We start from the raw sequence: 14,862 nt of genomic DNA on the forward strand, positions 1-14,862 counted from the left end.
CGGCGGCGAGCACGGAGGTGCGGCGGGGGCGCGCCTCTACCTCGGGGGCGCGCGGCTCGACGGGGCGCGCCCGACGCCCGCACCGGCACCGGCACCCGGACACGGACACGGACACGGACACGGAGCCGCCCCGACGGACTGCGCGTCCCCGGGAGCGGCGGGGAGGAGATGTCCCGCTGCTGTCCCCCGCCCCCCCGGGGCCGGGCGGAGGTGCGGGGAGCGGGGGCAGTCCCGGCTTTTTCCGCGCCTCCCCGAGCTGGGACTTTTAGCGCAGCGAGAGGCCCCGCGGCTCGCCCCAGCCCCGCTCCGTGCCGGCCCCCGGTCCCCGCTCCGCTCTCCGCTGCTCCCAGCCGTCGGTCCCGCCGCTCTGCCCCGGGATGCCGCCCAACCTCACCGGGTATTACCGCTTCGTCTCCCAGGAGAACATGGACAATTATCTCCGGGCTCTAGGTAACCACGTCCTCTTTCATCGCTTTTACTCCCCTCGGTCCCCAAAAGCGTCAGCCCGCGGGATCTGGGAAGGGGAGGAAGGGATCTGGGTAACCCCAAAGCTTTGGTCTTTTGGTCTGCCCCCGTCCTTGGGAGGGGGAGAGGAGGTACCCCCAGAGCTGAGGCTCCCTGGCTAGAGAGTGAAGCAGCTCTGCGGGGGTCCCAGGCAGCCCTCAGATCTCCCCTCCGTCTCGTCCTCCAGATATCAACGTGGTCCTGCGAAAAGTGGTTTGCCTCCTGAAGCCCGATAAGGAGATCATCCACACGGGAGATCACATGGTCATCCGCACCATCACCTCCCTTCGGGACTACGTTATGGATTTCGACCTGGGAGTCCAGTTTGAGGAAGACCTGGGGCCCGTGGATGGACGCAAGTGCCAGGTGAGAAGCCCACGCGGGGCTGGAGGAAGGCAGACCGGGGTGTGCTGGAACCTCAGGGACTTGTCTAGGTTTTGGTTCACAAACAAGGTGAGAGCCCAGGTCAGAGCTGGCCTGCAGAGCTGGCAGGTCCAGGAGTTACTGGTTCTATGAGTACATCACAGCAAAGGGGACGAGCACCACACAGCCAAAGGCCCAGTACTTTGGGATCCAGAGGGTACTAGTCTTTAGGGATAAAGCCCTTAAAGCCCTTTATCCTTTAGGGATAAAGCTCTTAAAAAGATAGAAACAGCCCATTTGTCAGTGCTCAGTTGCACATGGGAGGCAGAGGGCCATCCATTCCCCACAAAGAGTCAGTCCTGAGGACTACCAGAGTGCCAAACTCCTACCATCAGTCCTAAGGAGCTACCAAAAAGACACCAGATCCAGGAATTAGTTTGAAAATTTGTCTGATGGGAACAGTCGATGTCATCGCTGGAAATCTGTACTGTCAGGAGCTGCTTTTGTTGGGACCGTGCCTTCCTCCTTTTGGGTTTATTTATTATTTTTTTTCAGACAACCGTGTCCTGGGAGGGTGATCAGCTGGTGTGCGAGCAGCTGGGAGAGAAGAGGAACCGCGGCTGGAGGCACTGGCTGGAGGGGGACCGGCTGCACCTGGTGAGGAGGCAGCGGCGGTGGGCGCACACGGTGCAGGTGCTGGGGGCCCCGAGCGAGCCTGCGCGGCCTCCTTCCAGCTCCTCTCGGGCTCCAGCAGCTGCTCCTCGGGAGCAGTGACCACCTCCCATAAACATCCGCCTGCAGGGTTCAAAAGTTGACGGCCGTGCCCCTTCCCAGCCCGCGGGGTGCCCCGACGGGGAGGGGGGATGGGGGAGCAGGCAGGGCCGCAGCCTGAGCTCCGTCTCCTCCTTCCCCCCCCTGCAGCGCATGACGGCCGAGGACGAAGTCTGCGTCCAGGTCTTCCAGAAAGTGAAGTGAAGAAGATGCCCGGCCGGGACCTTGGCTCTCGAGTGCGAACCGCCGCGGATTAAAGCAGCAAAACACGGCCGGAGCCAGCCGAGCCATGCGTGGCGACCTCCTTCCTTCTGCGGGGAGGGACGGGACGGGACCGAGGGGGGGGCCCCCGGGGCCGGCGGTCACGGCGGGGCCAGGCCCGCGGGAGGGGAGGGGGAGGCGGCGAGGGTGGGGGGAGATGGGCCGGCGGGGGCACGGAGGCTCCTTTCAGAATAAGAGCCGGGAGGGAGGCAGGGAGGGCTGGAAGGAGGCAGGGAGGGAAGGAGGGAGGGAGGGAGGGAAGGAGGGAGCGGGGCGGGGGCCGCCCCACCGCCCAGCACCGCGGGTCCCCGGGGTTGTGGCTGCGGGCACTCGGTGCTGCTGATCCCGTTCCGGCCCCTCGCAGCCCCCCCTTGTTCCCCGCCTGCCTCCCCCGGCCCAGGCAGCCCCCGGGCCCCCTGCGGGAAGCGGCTGTGGTGCCCCGGGGCAGTGAGGGTGGCTGAGGCTGCCCCTGCTGCGGCCACCGGTGGGGATCCTTGGCTCATGCTGCTTGCAGGGATCACGTTTATTCTCAGGGTACCAGGGTCCTCAAGCTATGAAAGAAATGGGCCATCGACCGCAAGGATTTGGGTGTGAATTCCAAGGGCTGGGGCAAGGGGAATAATCCCGTGTTCACCATGTTCGCTGCACTCGAGAAAATATATAGGGGGAGGGAGGCTCAGGCTGACCTCCAGGTGTAAGAAACCACTGCCTCTAGTCCCAGTACCCCATGCACTGCCCCCCTTGGCTCTCATCGCTCCACAGCTCCTCTCTGCATCCAGAGACTGAGGGAGAGAATCAAAGGAGGTGAGGTCCCCTGAAAAGAGGGACCAGTGCCAGAGACAGAGGTGTCCTTTAGTGAGGACAACTGATGGGATGTGTAAAGACAGGGAAAAAAATCACATACCTGCACCTATAGAATCATTAAGGTTGGAAAAGAGCTTCAAGATCATCTGATCCAACCGTCACCCTGCTACCAATGTCACCCAAAAGCCCCTGGGGAGTTCTTTCTGAAAGAAACTTGTGGTTTCCCCCAAACAAAAGATTAAAATGTTCACTACTCAGAAATACATAGCTACTGGCACTCAAAGAGCCATGAAGTAGGCAGATTTTGAAAATACAGGCCCTTTTCAAGATGAGAAATAATACAGGCCCTTTTTCAAGCTCCTAAAAAATAGCCCTCGAAAATACAGACCCTTTTCAAGCTCCTACATACAAGGAGTCCTTCCGAGCTGATTCTGATCCTCAACACCAAGCTCACTTCACCACATCCAAACCTGATATCCTCCGGGCTGTGCAATCAACAGCTAATTTCAGGCTCTGCACCAAAAGCTGGCCAAACCAGGCAGGCCTATGGGCAATGTGTCTGGCTGCTCCAGATGGACGCATCTCAAGCTATCTACCCTTGCTTTGTCAGCTGAACTGCTCTCCCAGTACCCCAGATGGTGTCACCGGGGTGGAGTGCAGCAAACACATGGGATATTTGACATGAAAATGCCACCAGGAACTCCTAGTAGTGCCCCTTTGATATAAGATTCCTGTCAAGAACACACTGAAATGATCAGCTTCCTTAAAAATGATCCTAAAACACTTCTGCCCATCTATTCTTTGCACGTGAACACCCTCTTCCCACCAGCAACCTGTTGGTAACACGTCTCTCAGTAGTTTCTAGTGCTTCTCAGCTTCTTTCCAGAAATAGTGATCCCTGAGTAAAAGCTTCCCTTCTGGTAGGACAGTAAGCCACAAGAACCTGCTCTAGTGCAGCACAGAAGTGAGGCTGCCCAAGAGTGTTCATCAGGCAGGGGAAATATTCAGAAACCAGGAAGTACCAAAGTTATGTCCCCTGCTTAATCTTAATTCTGATGTATGAGGCCACGCATTATTGCAGGAGCACTAATTACATGTTTATGTGCTCTTTTCCAGATAATAATTCAGACATTTTGATGAACAGGTTTTTGAGTCTTCAATGCACTTCATAAAAATCCTGGGGGAAAAAAACAAAACAAAACAAAACAAAACAAAACAAAACAAAAAACTTCATTCTTTTTAACATTATTTTCATATCCATATTCAATATGTTTTTGTAGCTGTGGATTATTCCCTATAATTTAAAAGCAAGAATGTCATTAACTTCTCTGTATCTGTAATTCTAAGGAAAAACACTAGAATGGTGTTTTACCTGTTACTCCAAAATCTGAAAGCCATGAAATTTTAAACTTCATGAAGTTGGTGGCACACAGTACAGGGTTTGGGCATTGTCCTGATAAAAGCCTGAAATGTGTTTGTAAATCACTATCTTTTCTCATTCCCTCATTAAATAATGAAGGCCTTATCTATCTTGTTTCTCCTAAATACGCTTCAGGCTTTTGCAGAACATGCAGCAAAGAGGCCTTGAAAAAGGACTTGTTATCAGAAGGTTTATAATTCTCCAGGTCTGTTCATTTCTATCCATACCTATTCAGCTCAGATGTCTGAAGTTTCTTGCTTTCCCTGAAGAAGCTACCAGTTCCCATCACAAAAAGTTAAAATAAATAAATAAATGAAAATAAATGAAGCACTCTTCAGCAGACCAGAAATTGTTTAAATTAAACAATTTGTTAGTACTATAATTTCTAGACTTCTTATGCCAGAAGACTTCCAAGAAGGAGTGGGAGAGGCTATAGGACGGCGTCTTTAGGAGCAAACAAACTCTCAGCAGCTGCTAGGATGCAGATAAAGTCATCGCCAAAGGTCTCCGGTAATCATTTTTCCGCACTTTTCTGTAGAAGGAAAAGATGGCATCTGCCTGGCTGGGATTTAACAGCCCCCAAAAGCCCTCTGAATGTTTCCCAGGCCGGTGTCCGCACCCGAGCTACAGCAATTCAGCAGCAGAGGGCAGCAGGCTCCGGGATAAGAGAGCCTCGTCCCGTCCAGGCTGTGTGCATTCCGACTTTTCTCTTCCCACCCTCTGCCTCTTCCCACCTCTGTCGGGGCGAAGGGCTTCCAGCCGCTCGGAGCTCCGGCTCGGACAGCAGGCAGGACGGGAGAGCTGTGGGCACCGCGGAGGAGCGCATGGAGATGTGAGTGTGGCCAGCTGGGGAAGGGGGACACACGGTGACATCTTCGCGGGAGGGAGCTGGATGATTAGGCTGTTCCAGGAAGGAGGTCAGAAAGGCTACACACATGCTCACTAGACCTCCATTAAAAATTTGCTAGCATGTGCAGTTTAGGATCTTCCTGGCCAGTCTTTTAATGAGGTCTGAGCAATGAGCGTGTTTTGGAGGAGCATGTAGTCCTGCTCCCCAGAGAGGAAGAGGGAAGGTCTGCAGGCTGAGAAAAAAAGATGAAAGCCAATTTTTGAAGAAGGGGGGCTCAGGCATGACCAGGTAGTATTGCTCCTTAGCAAACTGAGCTTGAGACCTTCAGACCCTGACCAAGCTAACTGGGAAAGACCCTAAGCTATCTATCAGTAATCAGAAATGACCCACTGGCCCGGAGCCAAGGGGAACCACACTTTTGCTGGTTCCAAGAAACCGAGCCCCATGACTGGTGGCAAGAAACACCGATTGCTCAAGGAAATCAGCTACGTTTCTTCAAACTGCTTCTTGGGCTGATGAATCTCTTTGGCTTGGACCACTGAGCCTTGCTGTAATTACGTGCTGTTGTCTTCATTTCAGTGATCCTGAGCGATCCAAGCCAAAAGCTGAACCTGCAGCTAGGCCTCCCATGTTTTTGCATTCTGCTAGGCAGTGTGCAAGTCATTTGCGAAGTCTCCCCCGATTTCAGATGACTGAGTTTTGTGCTATGTCATGATGTAGTTGCCATGTTTACAGGCACAGTCCTTTTCTCCTGTGGGCCATCCTCTTTTTTGGAGTGACCAGTTCCAGTCCAGTGCCAGGAAAACTTTTTGGGGAAATCCGATCCCCAAATTACCCCAAGCCATACCCCAACAATAACATCAGCAGCTGGGATATCATCGTCCCAAAAGGCTATGTGGTGAAGCTGACCTTCAGATACTTTGACCTGGAGCCATCTGAGTCCTGCTTCTATGACTATGTTAAGGTATGTGGGTAGATCCCTGGGCCAGTGGGGAGATAGAAGTGGGAGTGTAGTGATCCCTGCACGAAACCACTGCTCATCTGCTCATTCACAAGGCCTCCTCTCATGCTTCCCACAGAAGGAGGGAGCTAAAGGTGGTAACGGGGGAAGGAGGCAGTTGTGGTAATATCGATGCATAGAGAAGACTCTTATGAGGCTACAGAGATTTCCCCTTAACCCTGACAGATCAAAGCAGACAAGAAGAACTTGGGCCGATACTGTGGACAGCTTGGGTCAACCACAGGCAATCACCCGGGAAGAAAGAAGTTTGTATCTCAGGGAAACAGAATGCATGTGGAGTTTCACTCTGATTTCTCCAATGAAGACAATGGCACAGTCATTCGCTACAGAGGCTTCCTTGCCTATTACCAAGCTGTGGGTGAGTAGGAGATACCTTATCAAGCCTATGTGGGTCCTACTAATTTCCCTCCTTGACAGGCAAATCAAGAGAAGTCTTGAGCAAGGATATGGATCTCTGTGTCCTTTCAGAGTCCAGCAGATAGCTTTGACACTTCACCCCCCTTATCCCAGCATCTCTCATCTCTTCAGATCTGGATGAATGTGACCCTAACAATGCTGCTGAGGACAGTGAGGGGCCTCGGTGTCAGCACATTTGCCACAACTACGTGGGTGGCTACTTCTGTTCTTGTCGGCCTGGCTACCAGCTCCAAAGTGACCGCCACTCTTGCAAAGGTAAACTGAAAGCTTGAAAGATCAGATGGACTAAGGAAGGTCGCAGGGCAGGACCCCTTCAGCCAGGAAGGGTGGGGATGCAATTAACAGGGCAACGGGCAGTACAGCCCCACGTTGTTAATTCTGTTTTCTCCCCCTACCCCAGTGGAGTGCAGCAGTGAGTTGTACACAGAGGCATCTGGGTACCTGAGCAGCCCCGAGTATCCCCAGCCCTATCCTGAAGACCTCCGATGTAACTACAGCATCCGCCTGGAAAAAGGCCTGTCTATCAACCTGAAGTTCCTGAAACCCTTTGAGATTGATGACCACCAGCAAGTTCATTGTCCTTACGATCAGCTCAAGGTACTGGTCATTAGCAAACCCACCCTCCAGGCCTGCTGCCAGGCCTGGGCAGGAACTGTGAGACCACCACTACTGGCACAAGAAATTTAGGGTCAATACAAGAAGAATGCCCCAGAATGAGAAACTAATCTGTTCCCTTGTCCCTCCCTCAGCTCTCTTAATTGTCATTGTCCTGAGATCAAGAGGCCCTGGGTCACAGGCTCCTGGGAGCCAAAAATATCACCCTTCTTCCAGTTTTATCTTCCTTTGCTTTAGTCTCAGGATTCAAAGGGCTCTGATTGCCATGACAGAGGAGAAGCAGAGCTTGTGGTAGGTCAGTCCTTAGTTCTGATCTGACAGTGCAGACATCAACAAAGATGAGTCAGACAGACAGCCCTGTCCACCATCATGGGCGCTTTGGCAAACTTGGTCTGGATTGAGAGAGGGGAGCCAGAGCAAAGGCGTGTATGTTTCTGTCCCCATGATACATGTCTTCATCACCAGATCCAAGCACAAGGGAGAGAGATTGGCGAATTCTGTGGCAAGGAGTCACCTGGCAACATTGAAACCAAAAGCAATGAGGTGGACATACTCTTCCTCACCGACGAGTCAGGGTTCAGCCGTGGCTGGAAGATCCACTACACCTCAGAGAGTAAGATGTTCTTCTCCAGAGACTACGACAGCCTATGTACAGCATTTGTTAACACCCACTCACCTCACCCCGTTTTCTAACAGAAATACGGTGCCCGCAGCCTGTGCCACTGGATCAGTTTACTGTCATCAGAGACCTGCAGCCTGTGTATCGGTATCAGGACTATTTCATCGTCACCTGCAAGACTGGCTATAACCTGATGAAGGTGAGACCCCTTCTCCACTCCCTTCAGCCATTTCCTGGCATCTCTTCAGTCTGTACAAGTCCTTAACTTCCAGTAAATCTTTCTTTGGAGATTTCACTCCCGGCAGTCTTTCAGTTTCTGTTTCCCCTTGCCTATTCAGGCTTTTTTTTTTTTTTCCCAGTGTTTTCTCTTCTCCTAGCCCCCTTCTTTGTGCATTTACTTTCCCACAAAGAGGCAAGCCCTGGTAGATGAAAGAACAAAGATCCCAAGAAATATTGGTAAGCAAGAGTCTCTCTTTGGAAGGATATGAAATCACACTGGAAGCAGAAAATGCTACCTGCCTCCCTACCCGTCCCAATGCCAGGACTGGGTAGCACCCCAGACCTGTCATGTTTTTAGGGTTGCTGGCTGCTTATACCTTGACTTACTATGAATAATTTGTAGCCTGTGGCAAACACAGGATGGAGGAAAGGCAGCAAAGGGAGGGGCCAGCAACTGGAACAGATTGCTGCAGGGAAACTCTCGTACAGCAATGGGAAGATGGACAGATAGGATAATATATCTACGTGAAGAAGGGAATATAAGGCTCTGCACAGCCAGCAATGTTCTGTTTGTTTGTTTGTTTTTTATTCTTCCATGCAGGGCAGCCAGAAACTGCTGTCCTTCACTGCTGTCTGCCAGGCTGATGGAACATGGCATCAATCCATGCCCCGCTGCGAAAGTGAGTGAGCTGGGAACTGGGGTAGTCCCAATGCTGTGGGTTGTTCTCCCAAGTACATGGGGGTGTTCAGCCTCAGTGACACAATTTGTCTTCAGACAGGGACTCATTCTGATTGGAAGGATCTGTGAAGGTCATTTAGTCCACTATTAACTTTTGTTACACCTCCTGCTCGCAAAAACTTAAGTGTTTTCCCTCCCTTTCAAAAATGCATAACATAACACACACACACACACACAAAAAAAAAAAAAAAAAAAAAAAAAGTCAATGCATAACATTTAAAAGCAAAAGATCCCAGTTTGGGATCCATTTTGGAAAAGCCACTCACTGCCCCCTGTACTAACTGGTCCTCTCCATCCTTCATATCATGGCCACAATCCAAGTCAAGCCTAAACCTGCAGGTATTAAGTCTGTCTTTGTTTCATCTCTTTCTTTTTTTATTTTTTCTTTTTTTTTTTTTTATAGTTGTGAAATGTGACAATCCTACAGAATTGACCAATGGGGTATTCAACTATGTTAACAAACCTGCGAACAACAACTACCAGTCGGTGATCGAGTACCAGTGCAATGAGCCATATTACCACATTGTCACCAGAGGAGGAGGTGGTGAGTCCCAGTCCCACACAGATAATGAAATATGTTTATGAAAAGTCTGCTCAGATATACGGTTAGAATTGTCCTAATCTCTGCTCCCCAGGCTTAGTGCTCTTGCTTTCCTCCTGCAAAGACTCTCCCAACCTTCCATTGGTTCTGCAGCATAGGTTCTGAGGCTTGCTGTCTCAGCCCATTCCTACCCTGCTTCATTCCCAGAGACCTTTACATCTCTCCTCCAGGCTCTTGTTAACTTTTGTGGAAGGTCCTAGTCATAATTCTCATATTAGCCATCTATAGTCATGATTTATTTTTCTCTGGTGGATTTCATTCTTTCACTGAAGCTTGAGGTAATCAATAATATGCTGAAACTTGATCACAGAAGTCCAAGTTGCTACAGATACAAATAAATAAACTCAAACTCCACTCCACTGTAATGCTGTTTACTCTCTTTGGAAAATTGTCCAAGAGTAGAGACATCTAGGGACTTAATAACATACATGCAGAAGAATCTATTTTAATGTAGAATGTCAGGAAAGTTAAGGCAATATTCAAAACCATTCACTTACCTTCTTTTCGCACCTGAGACATGATTTGATGACACAAGAGCTTAGGTTACAGGAAAAGTATAAAAAGTTCATGATTTCCTCACCCTGACTGCTCATGTAGCCTCCACACACACACACACACAAAAGAAGTAAATTTTTAACCTGATTCAGTTCCTGGATATGGTTGCCAGCACAGACTCACAAACAGTTGTGCAGCATGCCTCAGGGAGCTGCACACTGGCATTGGGGTCAGGATCAAGCAGCTAAGGGGTGCTTTAATTTGGTACTAATGTTGAATTTGATTATTTTTGCACCCGAGTTTAACTCCTTACTATAGAGTCAGAGCTTAATCTGAACAGGAGCAAGTAAATATCAGCACTAGCACGTGTAAAATTCTGATAAAAAGTGATTGTGGTTTAGTCAATTTTCAAAGAGAGCAGCAAAGAGTTTCTTGGAAACATTTAATACAGTAAACATTGTATAAATGGCATATAAATTATTTTTAGTCACCGACACAAACTTTCTAAGAAAAGCAATAATTTTGGAGGTTGTGGAATTTGCTTTGAGAGATGACCTGCAAGTTAGCTGATCTGCAATACTGCCTCAGAAGTAGCTACTGATTGTGTACCCTAACAGATTAATCTTTTTCCTGGTTCTGGAACAAAACACTCTATCCTACTCTCTTGCAAACAGCAGCAACCAGAGACTTGAATCTGAAATCCATGTCTCTACTTCTCTCCCTTCTTTGGGCTAGATAAGGTCAAACAGTGCTCCGTAAGCATGTAAAGTTCACTCAGCTGGCTTTTTAGGCCTTTCTTCTCTAGAAGCGGTGCCTGAACTTTCCTGTTCTTCACTTGGAAAAGAAGTGCTTTGAGATACACAGGCTCTTCCATATGGACACGTTTCAGACTACGCCACAGGCAGCTTTTCCTGGGAAAGGGTGCCTCTGGGATTTTAGGGCTGAGTGGGACATCTTGAAGAGAGGAACCCCTTCGTTCTTCCCACCCTGTGCTGACAGGCCTGGGTCTCATTCAATCCTGTCTCATCCTACAGGCAGGTTCACCTGCTCTCCTGAGGGAACCTGGGTGGATCAAGCCGGCCAGGGGAGGATTCCTGCCTGCTTGCCAGGTTAGTAAAAAACTATGATTTTTGACTGGTGTTTACTAATCCATACTTATCATCAATACCAAGCAGGGACAACATGCAGAGAGGAGAGTGAGGATAATGTTGTCAGTGAGGAAAGACAGGAAAATTCATCCAGGGAGGCAAAAGTAAGGTGATGTGGAACAGTGGTGGTGTAGGAAGGAGAGAGACAAGCCAGGACAACGAAGGATGTCATGATCTCCTTGTCTCTCTCTACAGTGTGTGGGAAGCCAAACCGTCCTGTTGCTGAAATCCAGCGGATCTTGGGCGGCAAGCAAGCAAACAGAGGCAGTTTCCCTTGGCAAGCTCTGACTGGCATCCATGGACGTGGAGGTGGAGCACTCCTGGGCGATCGCTGGATCTTGACTGCTGCCCACACCATCTTGCCCAAAGCGTCAGGAGGAAACGACATAAGCCTAGACCAGCTAGCAGAGGAGGCTAACGTTTTCCTTGGCCACACAGATGTAGATGAGCTCCACAAGATGGGTAACCACCCTGTGCGCAGGATCTTTATCCATCCAGATTACAACCCTAAAGATGAGCACAACTTCAACGGGGACATAGCACTGCTAGAGCTGAAGCACCCGGTAACCCTGGGCCCTGACATACTGCCCATCTGTCTCCCAGATACTACCAACAACACTTTCTACATGGATGGGCATATGGGCTACGTGAGCGGCTTTGGTGTGGAGAAAAACTTTCTTTCCAATCACTTGAAGTACGTGAACCTACCAGCTGTTTCCCGGGAGAAGTGCCAGAGCTGGCTGGACAGTAAGAGTAGACAGATGCCTATGGTTTTCTCTGAGAATATGTTCTGTGCTGGCTTCCTCACAGTCAAGCGGGATACCTGCCAGGGGGACAGTGGGAGTGTCTTCACAGTGCTAGACTCGGGAAGTGGACGCTGGGTGGCTACGGGAGTCGTTTCTTGGGGTATTGGTTGTGCCCAAGGGTATGGCTTCTACACCAAGGTCCTCAACTACGTGGACTGGATCAAAGGGATAATAAGGGATGATACGATCTAAATATTCCTGTGTAGTTGAAGAATCACTGATACCGTATAGATTTCCAGACACAGCAAATCATATCCAAAGCTTTCAATGATGTCCTAAAGGCTTTTCAAACACAGAGACCATGTAACCTTCATCATGAGCTCTTCTGAAAGCCAACATATTGTTTGGCGAATTCTTGGTGACACTGTCAAAAGTTACCAAAGGGTGTGTCCCAATAGCAGTTTGTGGGTGTTCCAGTTCTTCCAAAGGCAATCTTATTGTTAGATGAAGCTTTAATATCAGAAATCTCATGACAGCAAACATGCTATTGTGTGAAGTGCTGGCAATATCATTAGACTACTGCAGTCTACATCTGTAGTCCCCATTGTGTGGGAAGTTTGTAGTGGAGCAAACCTTCTTGAAGGCTGTGGTGCTTTGTGCTGAGTACAGTGTGTATATGTCCATTGGCAACAGTAAGATTCTATGAATATTAAAATAATTGCTGGAGAAACCAGGTGTGTTATGCTTTTCTGTCTTTGCTTTTTACAGCTACTAAATATTCCCCATAACTGGGAGCAAATTATGGACTTTATCTATATAGGGATTGCTCTATCTACTGCTATGGTGTTTCCAGCTGTGCAAAGGCAAGTGGCAGTTACTCACCTCTCACAAAGCTACCATTATCTTACCCGGTCTGAAACGCTAAATGGCCCCAAGGGAGGAAAAAGTCATCTGTGTAATGCCACATTCAAAAAGCAAGGAATACAATGATCAGTCTTGTGGAGAAAAGATCCCAGGAACATTTCCTGATCAGAATTTGCCAATGGGTTTTTTATGCTATATGGAATAAAGCTCTGACTGCAGGACAGTAGCTCTAAACCGACTGACTCAGAAGGATGTGTCTACTGTTGTGGGTATTCTCTGCAGTTGTGTCTTAACTAGTTTTGCTACTGCAGAATAACCTACCTTTTTCTTCTGACAGAGGAACCCTGTGAGGTCATAGTTGCCTTCTCACTCTGTTTTCTGTGAGATCCACCTCCAGATCTTCTCCAGCGTCAGGACGTCTCATTTGATTTTAAGATAATATACTGTGGGGAGTGATCTATGATATTCACACCTTATATAAATTCACCTGTGATCTCCAGGAGTCCGTACTCTGTTGATTTTGCCATTTGTATGGGCAAGAGGGAACAAGAGCATGTAAACATAAGGTGTCCAGTTGCACAGGAGCAAAGGATAAACCCCAGTCATTGGGGTAAGAAAGGAGACTGAGGCATATGTAGTTGTGGGTATTCCATATTCCAGGAACAGAATTTATGGGATGCTCTGTGAGTTGAAGTGACAAAACCATCGAAATACTCAACTCTTCAGTCCATGTAAAAATTGGGAAAAAATATTAAAAGATATCTTAAGCATCTCCTGCTTTGCAATAGGCTAAGAAAATTTGGGATCTGACGCATGGAAAATATACAATTTCCCCAAGTCTCTATAGAAACTGTAACTCTCATAGGAATAGCAATCCCAGCTAAATAGGTTTCTTTCCTGTTTCCTGTTCATGGATCATTCAACCACACTTCTTTTTCTCTTCTCCTCTGCTCTCCTGAATTGGTTTCAGCACTTTGTCTTCTTGTCCTTTTCCAAAAAGATTGGAGTTAATCAGTGGGCTAGGGAGTAATCATGCAATGTTGCTTGCCTGAGTGGTTTTGTAGTCATAGAAGCTAAGAAAATGTCATACCTTAGACTGAAGGTCATTTTTTCAGAGCTTCTACTGGATTAAATTTTCCAGTATTGTACATTATTGGGCTATTTCTTAGGCTATTATTAGGTGCAGAACCTTTCCCTAACCCCCAGCCTGACCCTCCCCTGTCCCAGCTCCATGCTGTTCCCTCAGGTCCTGTCTCTGTCCCCAGAGAGCAGAGCTCAGCATCTGCCGCTCCACTCCCCTCGTGAGGGAGCTGCAGGCCACCATGAGGCCTCCCCTCAGCCTGCTCTGCTCGGGGCTGAGCAAACCCGGGGACCTCAGCTACTATTCATATGTCTTCCTCTCTAGACTCTTCACCATTTTTGTTGCCCTCCTTTGGGCACTCTCTAATAGTTTTATGTCTTTCTTATATTGTGGTGCCCCAAACTGCATAAAGTACTTGAGGTGAGGCCACACCAGTGCAGAGCAGAATGGAACAATCACTTTCTCAACCAGCTAGCAACAAAAATGTGCTTGATGAACCCCAGGATAATCTTGATCTTTTTGGCTGCCAGGGACCCTGTTGATTTGTGTTCAACTTGCGATCAACCAGAACCCCCAACATGGGCTAAGACTGCAGCCTGAATTGTCCAGGATGGACAATTCCCTTTTGTGCTCCAAAAGATGAAAGCTGAGATGAGCCCACCTACCTAGCAACATGGACAAATGTCTATAAAACTTCATACTAGATTAAAGGTGGTACATACAGATATACAAATAAAAAGCATTGAACATCCTGTAGGTCACAGGATTGTGGTATAAGATACTTGGTTAAAAACCCAACAACAAAACAACATTTTGCTTGCTACACGTATTAAGAAATTCAAGGTGTCTGAGTTGAATGCAAGATTCTATATCAAGTATCCCAAGAGTTGCACACATCCTCCTCACTATTTCCTAGACTCATAAAAATTTAGGCTGGAAGAGGAGGTCTCCAATCTAATCCTGTGCTGACAGTAAGAACAACTTCAGAGCTTCAGGGCCTTGCCTGGGCAAGTTCTGAAGATATCCAGGGACAGAGATTCCCCAGTCTTTTGTAGCACTTGTTCCAGTTGAATGAACTTTGAATATTTTATGCTTAGCTTGATTCAGAAGGCTGAAGCCCTTGATGCTGGTAATGGTTGGTCAATGAGCTGCAACCAGCTCAGAAAAACTTCTTAAAGACTCAGGTAGAGGAGTAAGGTAGCAGAAGTTACAGCTTGCCAAAAGCTGTCAACATGTTGGTTCAACATATGACTGGACTCCTGATTAAGGGAGTTTCAATGAGAAATAGGTCTAGACTGAGAATAAGACAATACACACATGGGAA

General features: G+C 48.6%; 2 protein-coding genes across 3 annotated transcripts; both read left to right on the plus strand.

Moving 5' to 3' along the window:
• Positions 1-19: 19 nt before the first annotated feature.
• On the plus strand, positions 20-1,924 carry RBP5 (retinol binding protein 5). Its single transcript, XM_005016790.5, has 4 exons — positions 20-450; positions 692-870; positions 1,423-1,524; positions 1,789-1,924. Exons 1-4 carry the CDS (start codon positions 378-380, stop codon positions 1,840-1,842), a joined length of 408 nt encoding a protein of 135 aa, XP_005016847.3. The 5' UTR covers positions 20-377; the 3' UTR covers positions 1,843-1,924.
• Positions 1,925-4,796: 2,872 nt separating this feature from the next.
• Positions 4,797-12,323, plus strand: C1R (complement C1r). Of its 2 annotated transcripts, none has more exons than XM_027449802.3 (11): positions 4,797-4,955; positions 5,709-5,937; positions 6,160-6,352; positions 6,523-6,666; positions 6,812-7,008; positions 7,492-7,639; positions 7,723-7,844; positions 8,466-8,544; positions 9,007-9,147; positions 10,734-10,808; positions 11,043-12,323. In XM_027449802.3, the coding sequence occupies exons 1-11, from the start codon at positions 4,948-4,950 to the stop codon at positions 11,843-11,845; spliced, it is 2,139 nt and encodes a 712-aa protein (XP_027305603.3). In that variant the 5' UTR covers positions 4,797-4,947; the 3' UTR covers positions 11,846-12,323. The 2 variants fall into 2 exon arrangements, with proteins under 2 accessions (XP_027305603.3, XP_071899379.1); XM_072043278.1 differs by having other exon boundaries at positions 4,812-4,955; positions 5,694-5,937.
• The last annotated feature ends 2,539 nt before the right edge of the window (positions 12,324-14,862 follow it).

Source organism: Anas platyrhynchos, chromosome 1, assembly GCF_047663525.1.
Source record: "Anas platyrhynchos isolate ZD024472 breed Pekin duck chromosome 1, IASCAAS_PekinDuck_T2T, whole genome shotgun sequence".
NCBI lineage: Eukaryota > Metazoa > Chordata > Aves > Anseriformes > Anatidae > Anas > Anas platyrhynchos.

What these genes read in the sequence shown, in the direction of transcription:
- C1R (XM_072043278.1), top strand. An exon ending in GCTTCTATGACTATGTTAAG is followed by an intron (nt 5,938 to 6,159) that starts GTATGTGGGTAG and finishes TAACCCTGACAG; the next exon opens with ATCAAAGCAGACAAGAAGAA. An exon ending in TGACCGCCACTCTTGCAAAG is followed by an intron (nt 6,667 to 6,811) that starts GTAAACTGAAAG and finishes CCCCTACCCCAG; the next exon opens with TGGAGTGCAGCAGTGAGTTG.
- RBP5 (XM_005016790.5), top strand. Translation starts at nt 378, where the DNA reads ATGCCGCCCAACCTCACCGGGTATTACCGCTTCGTCTCCCAGGAGAAC. An exon ending in CAATTATCTCCGGGCTCTAG is followed by an intron (nt 451 to 691) that starts GTAACCACGTCC and finishes CTCGTCCTCCAG; the next exon opens with ATATCAACGTGGTCCTGCGA. An exon ending in AGGGGGACCGGCTGCACCTG is followed by an intron (nt 1,525 to 1,788) that starts GTGAGGAGGCAG and finishes CCCCCCCTGCAG; the next exon opens with CGCATGACGGCCGAGGACGA.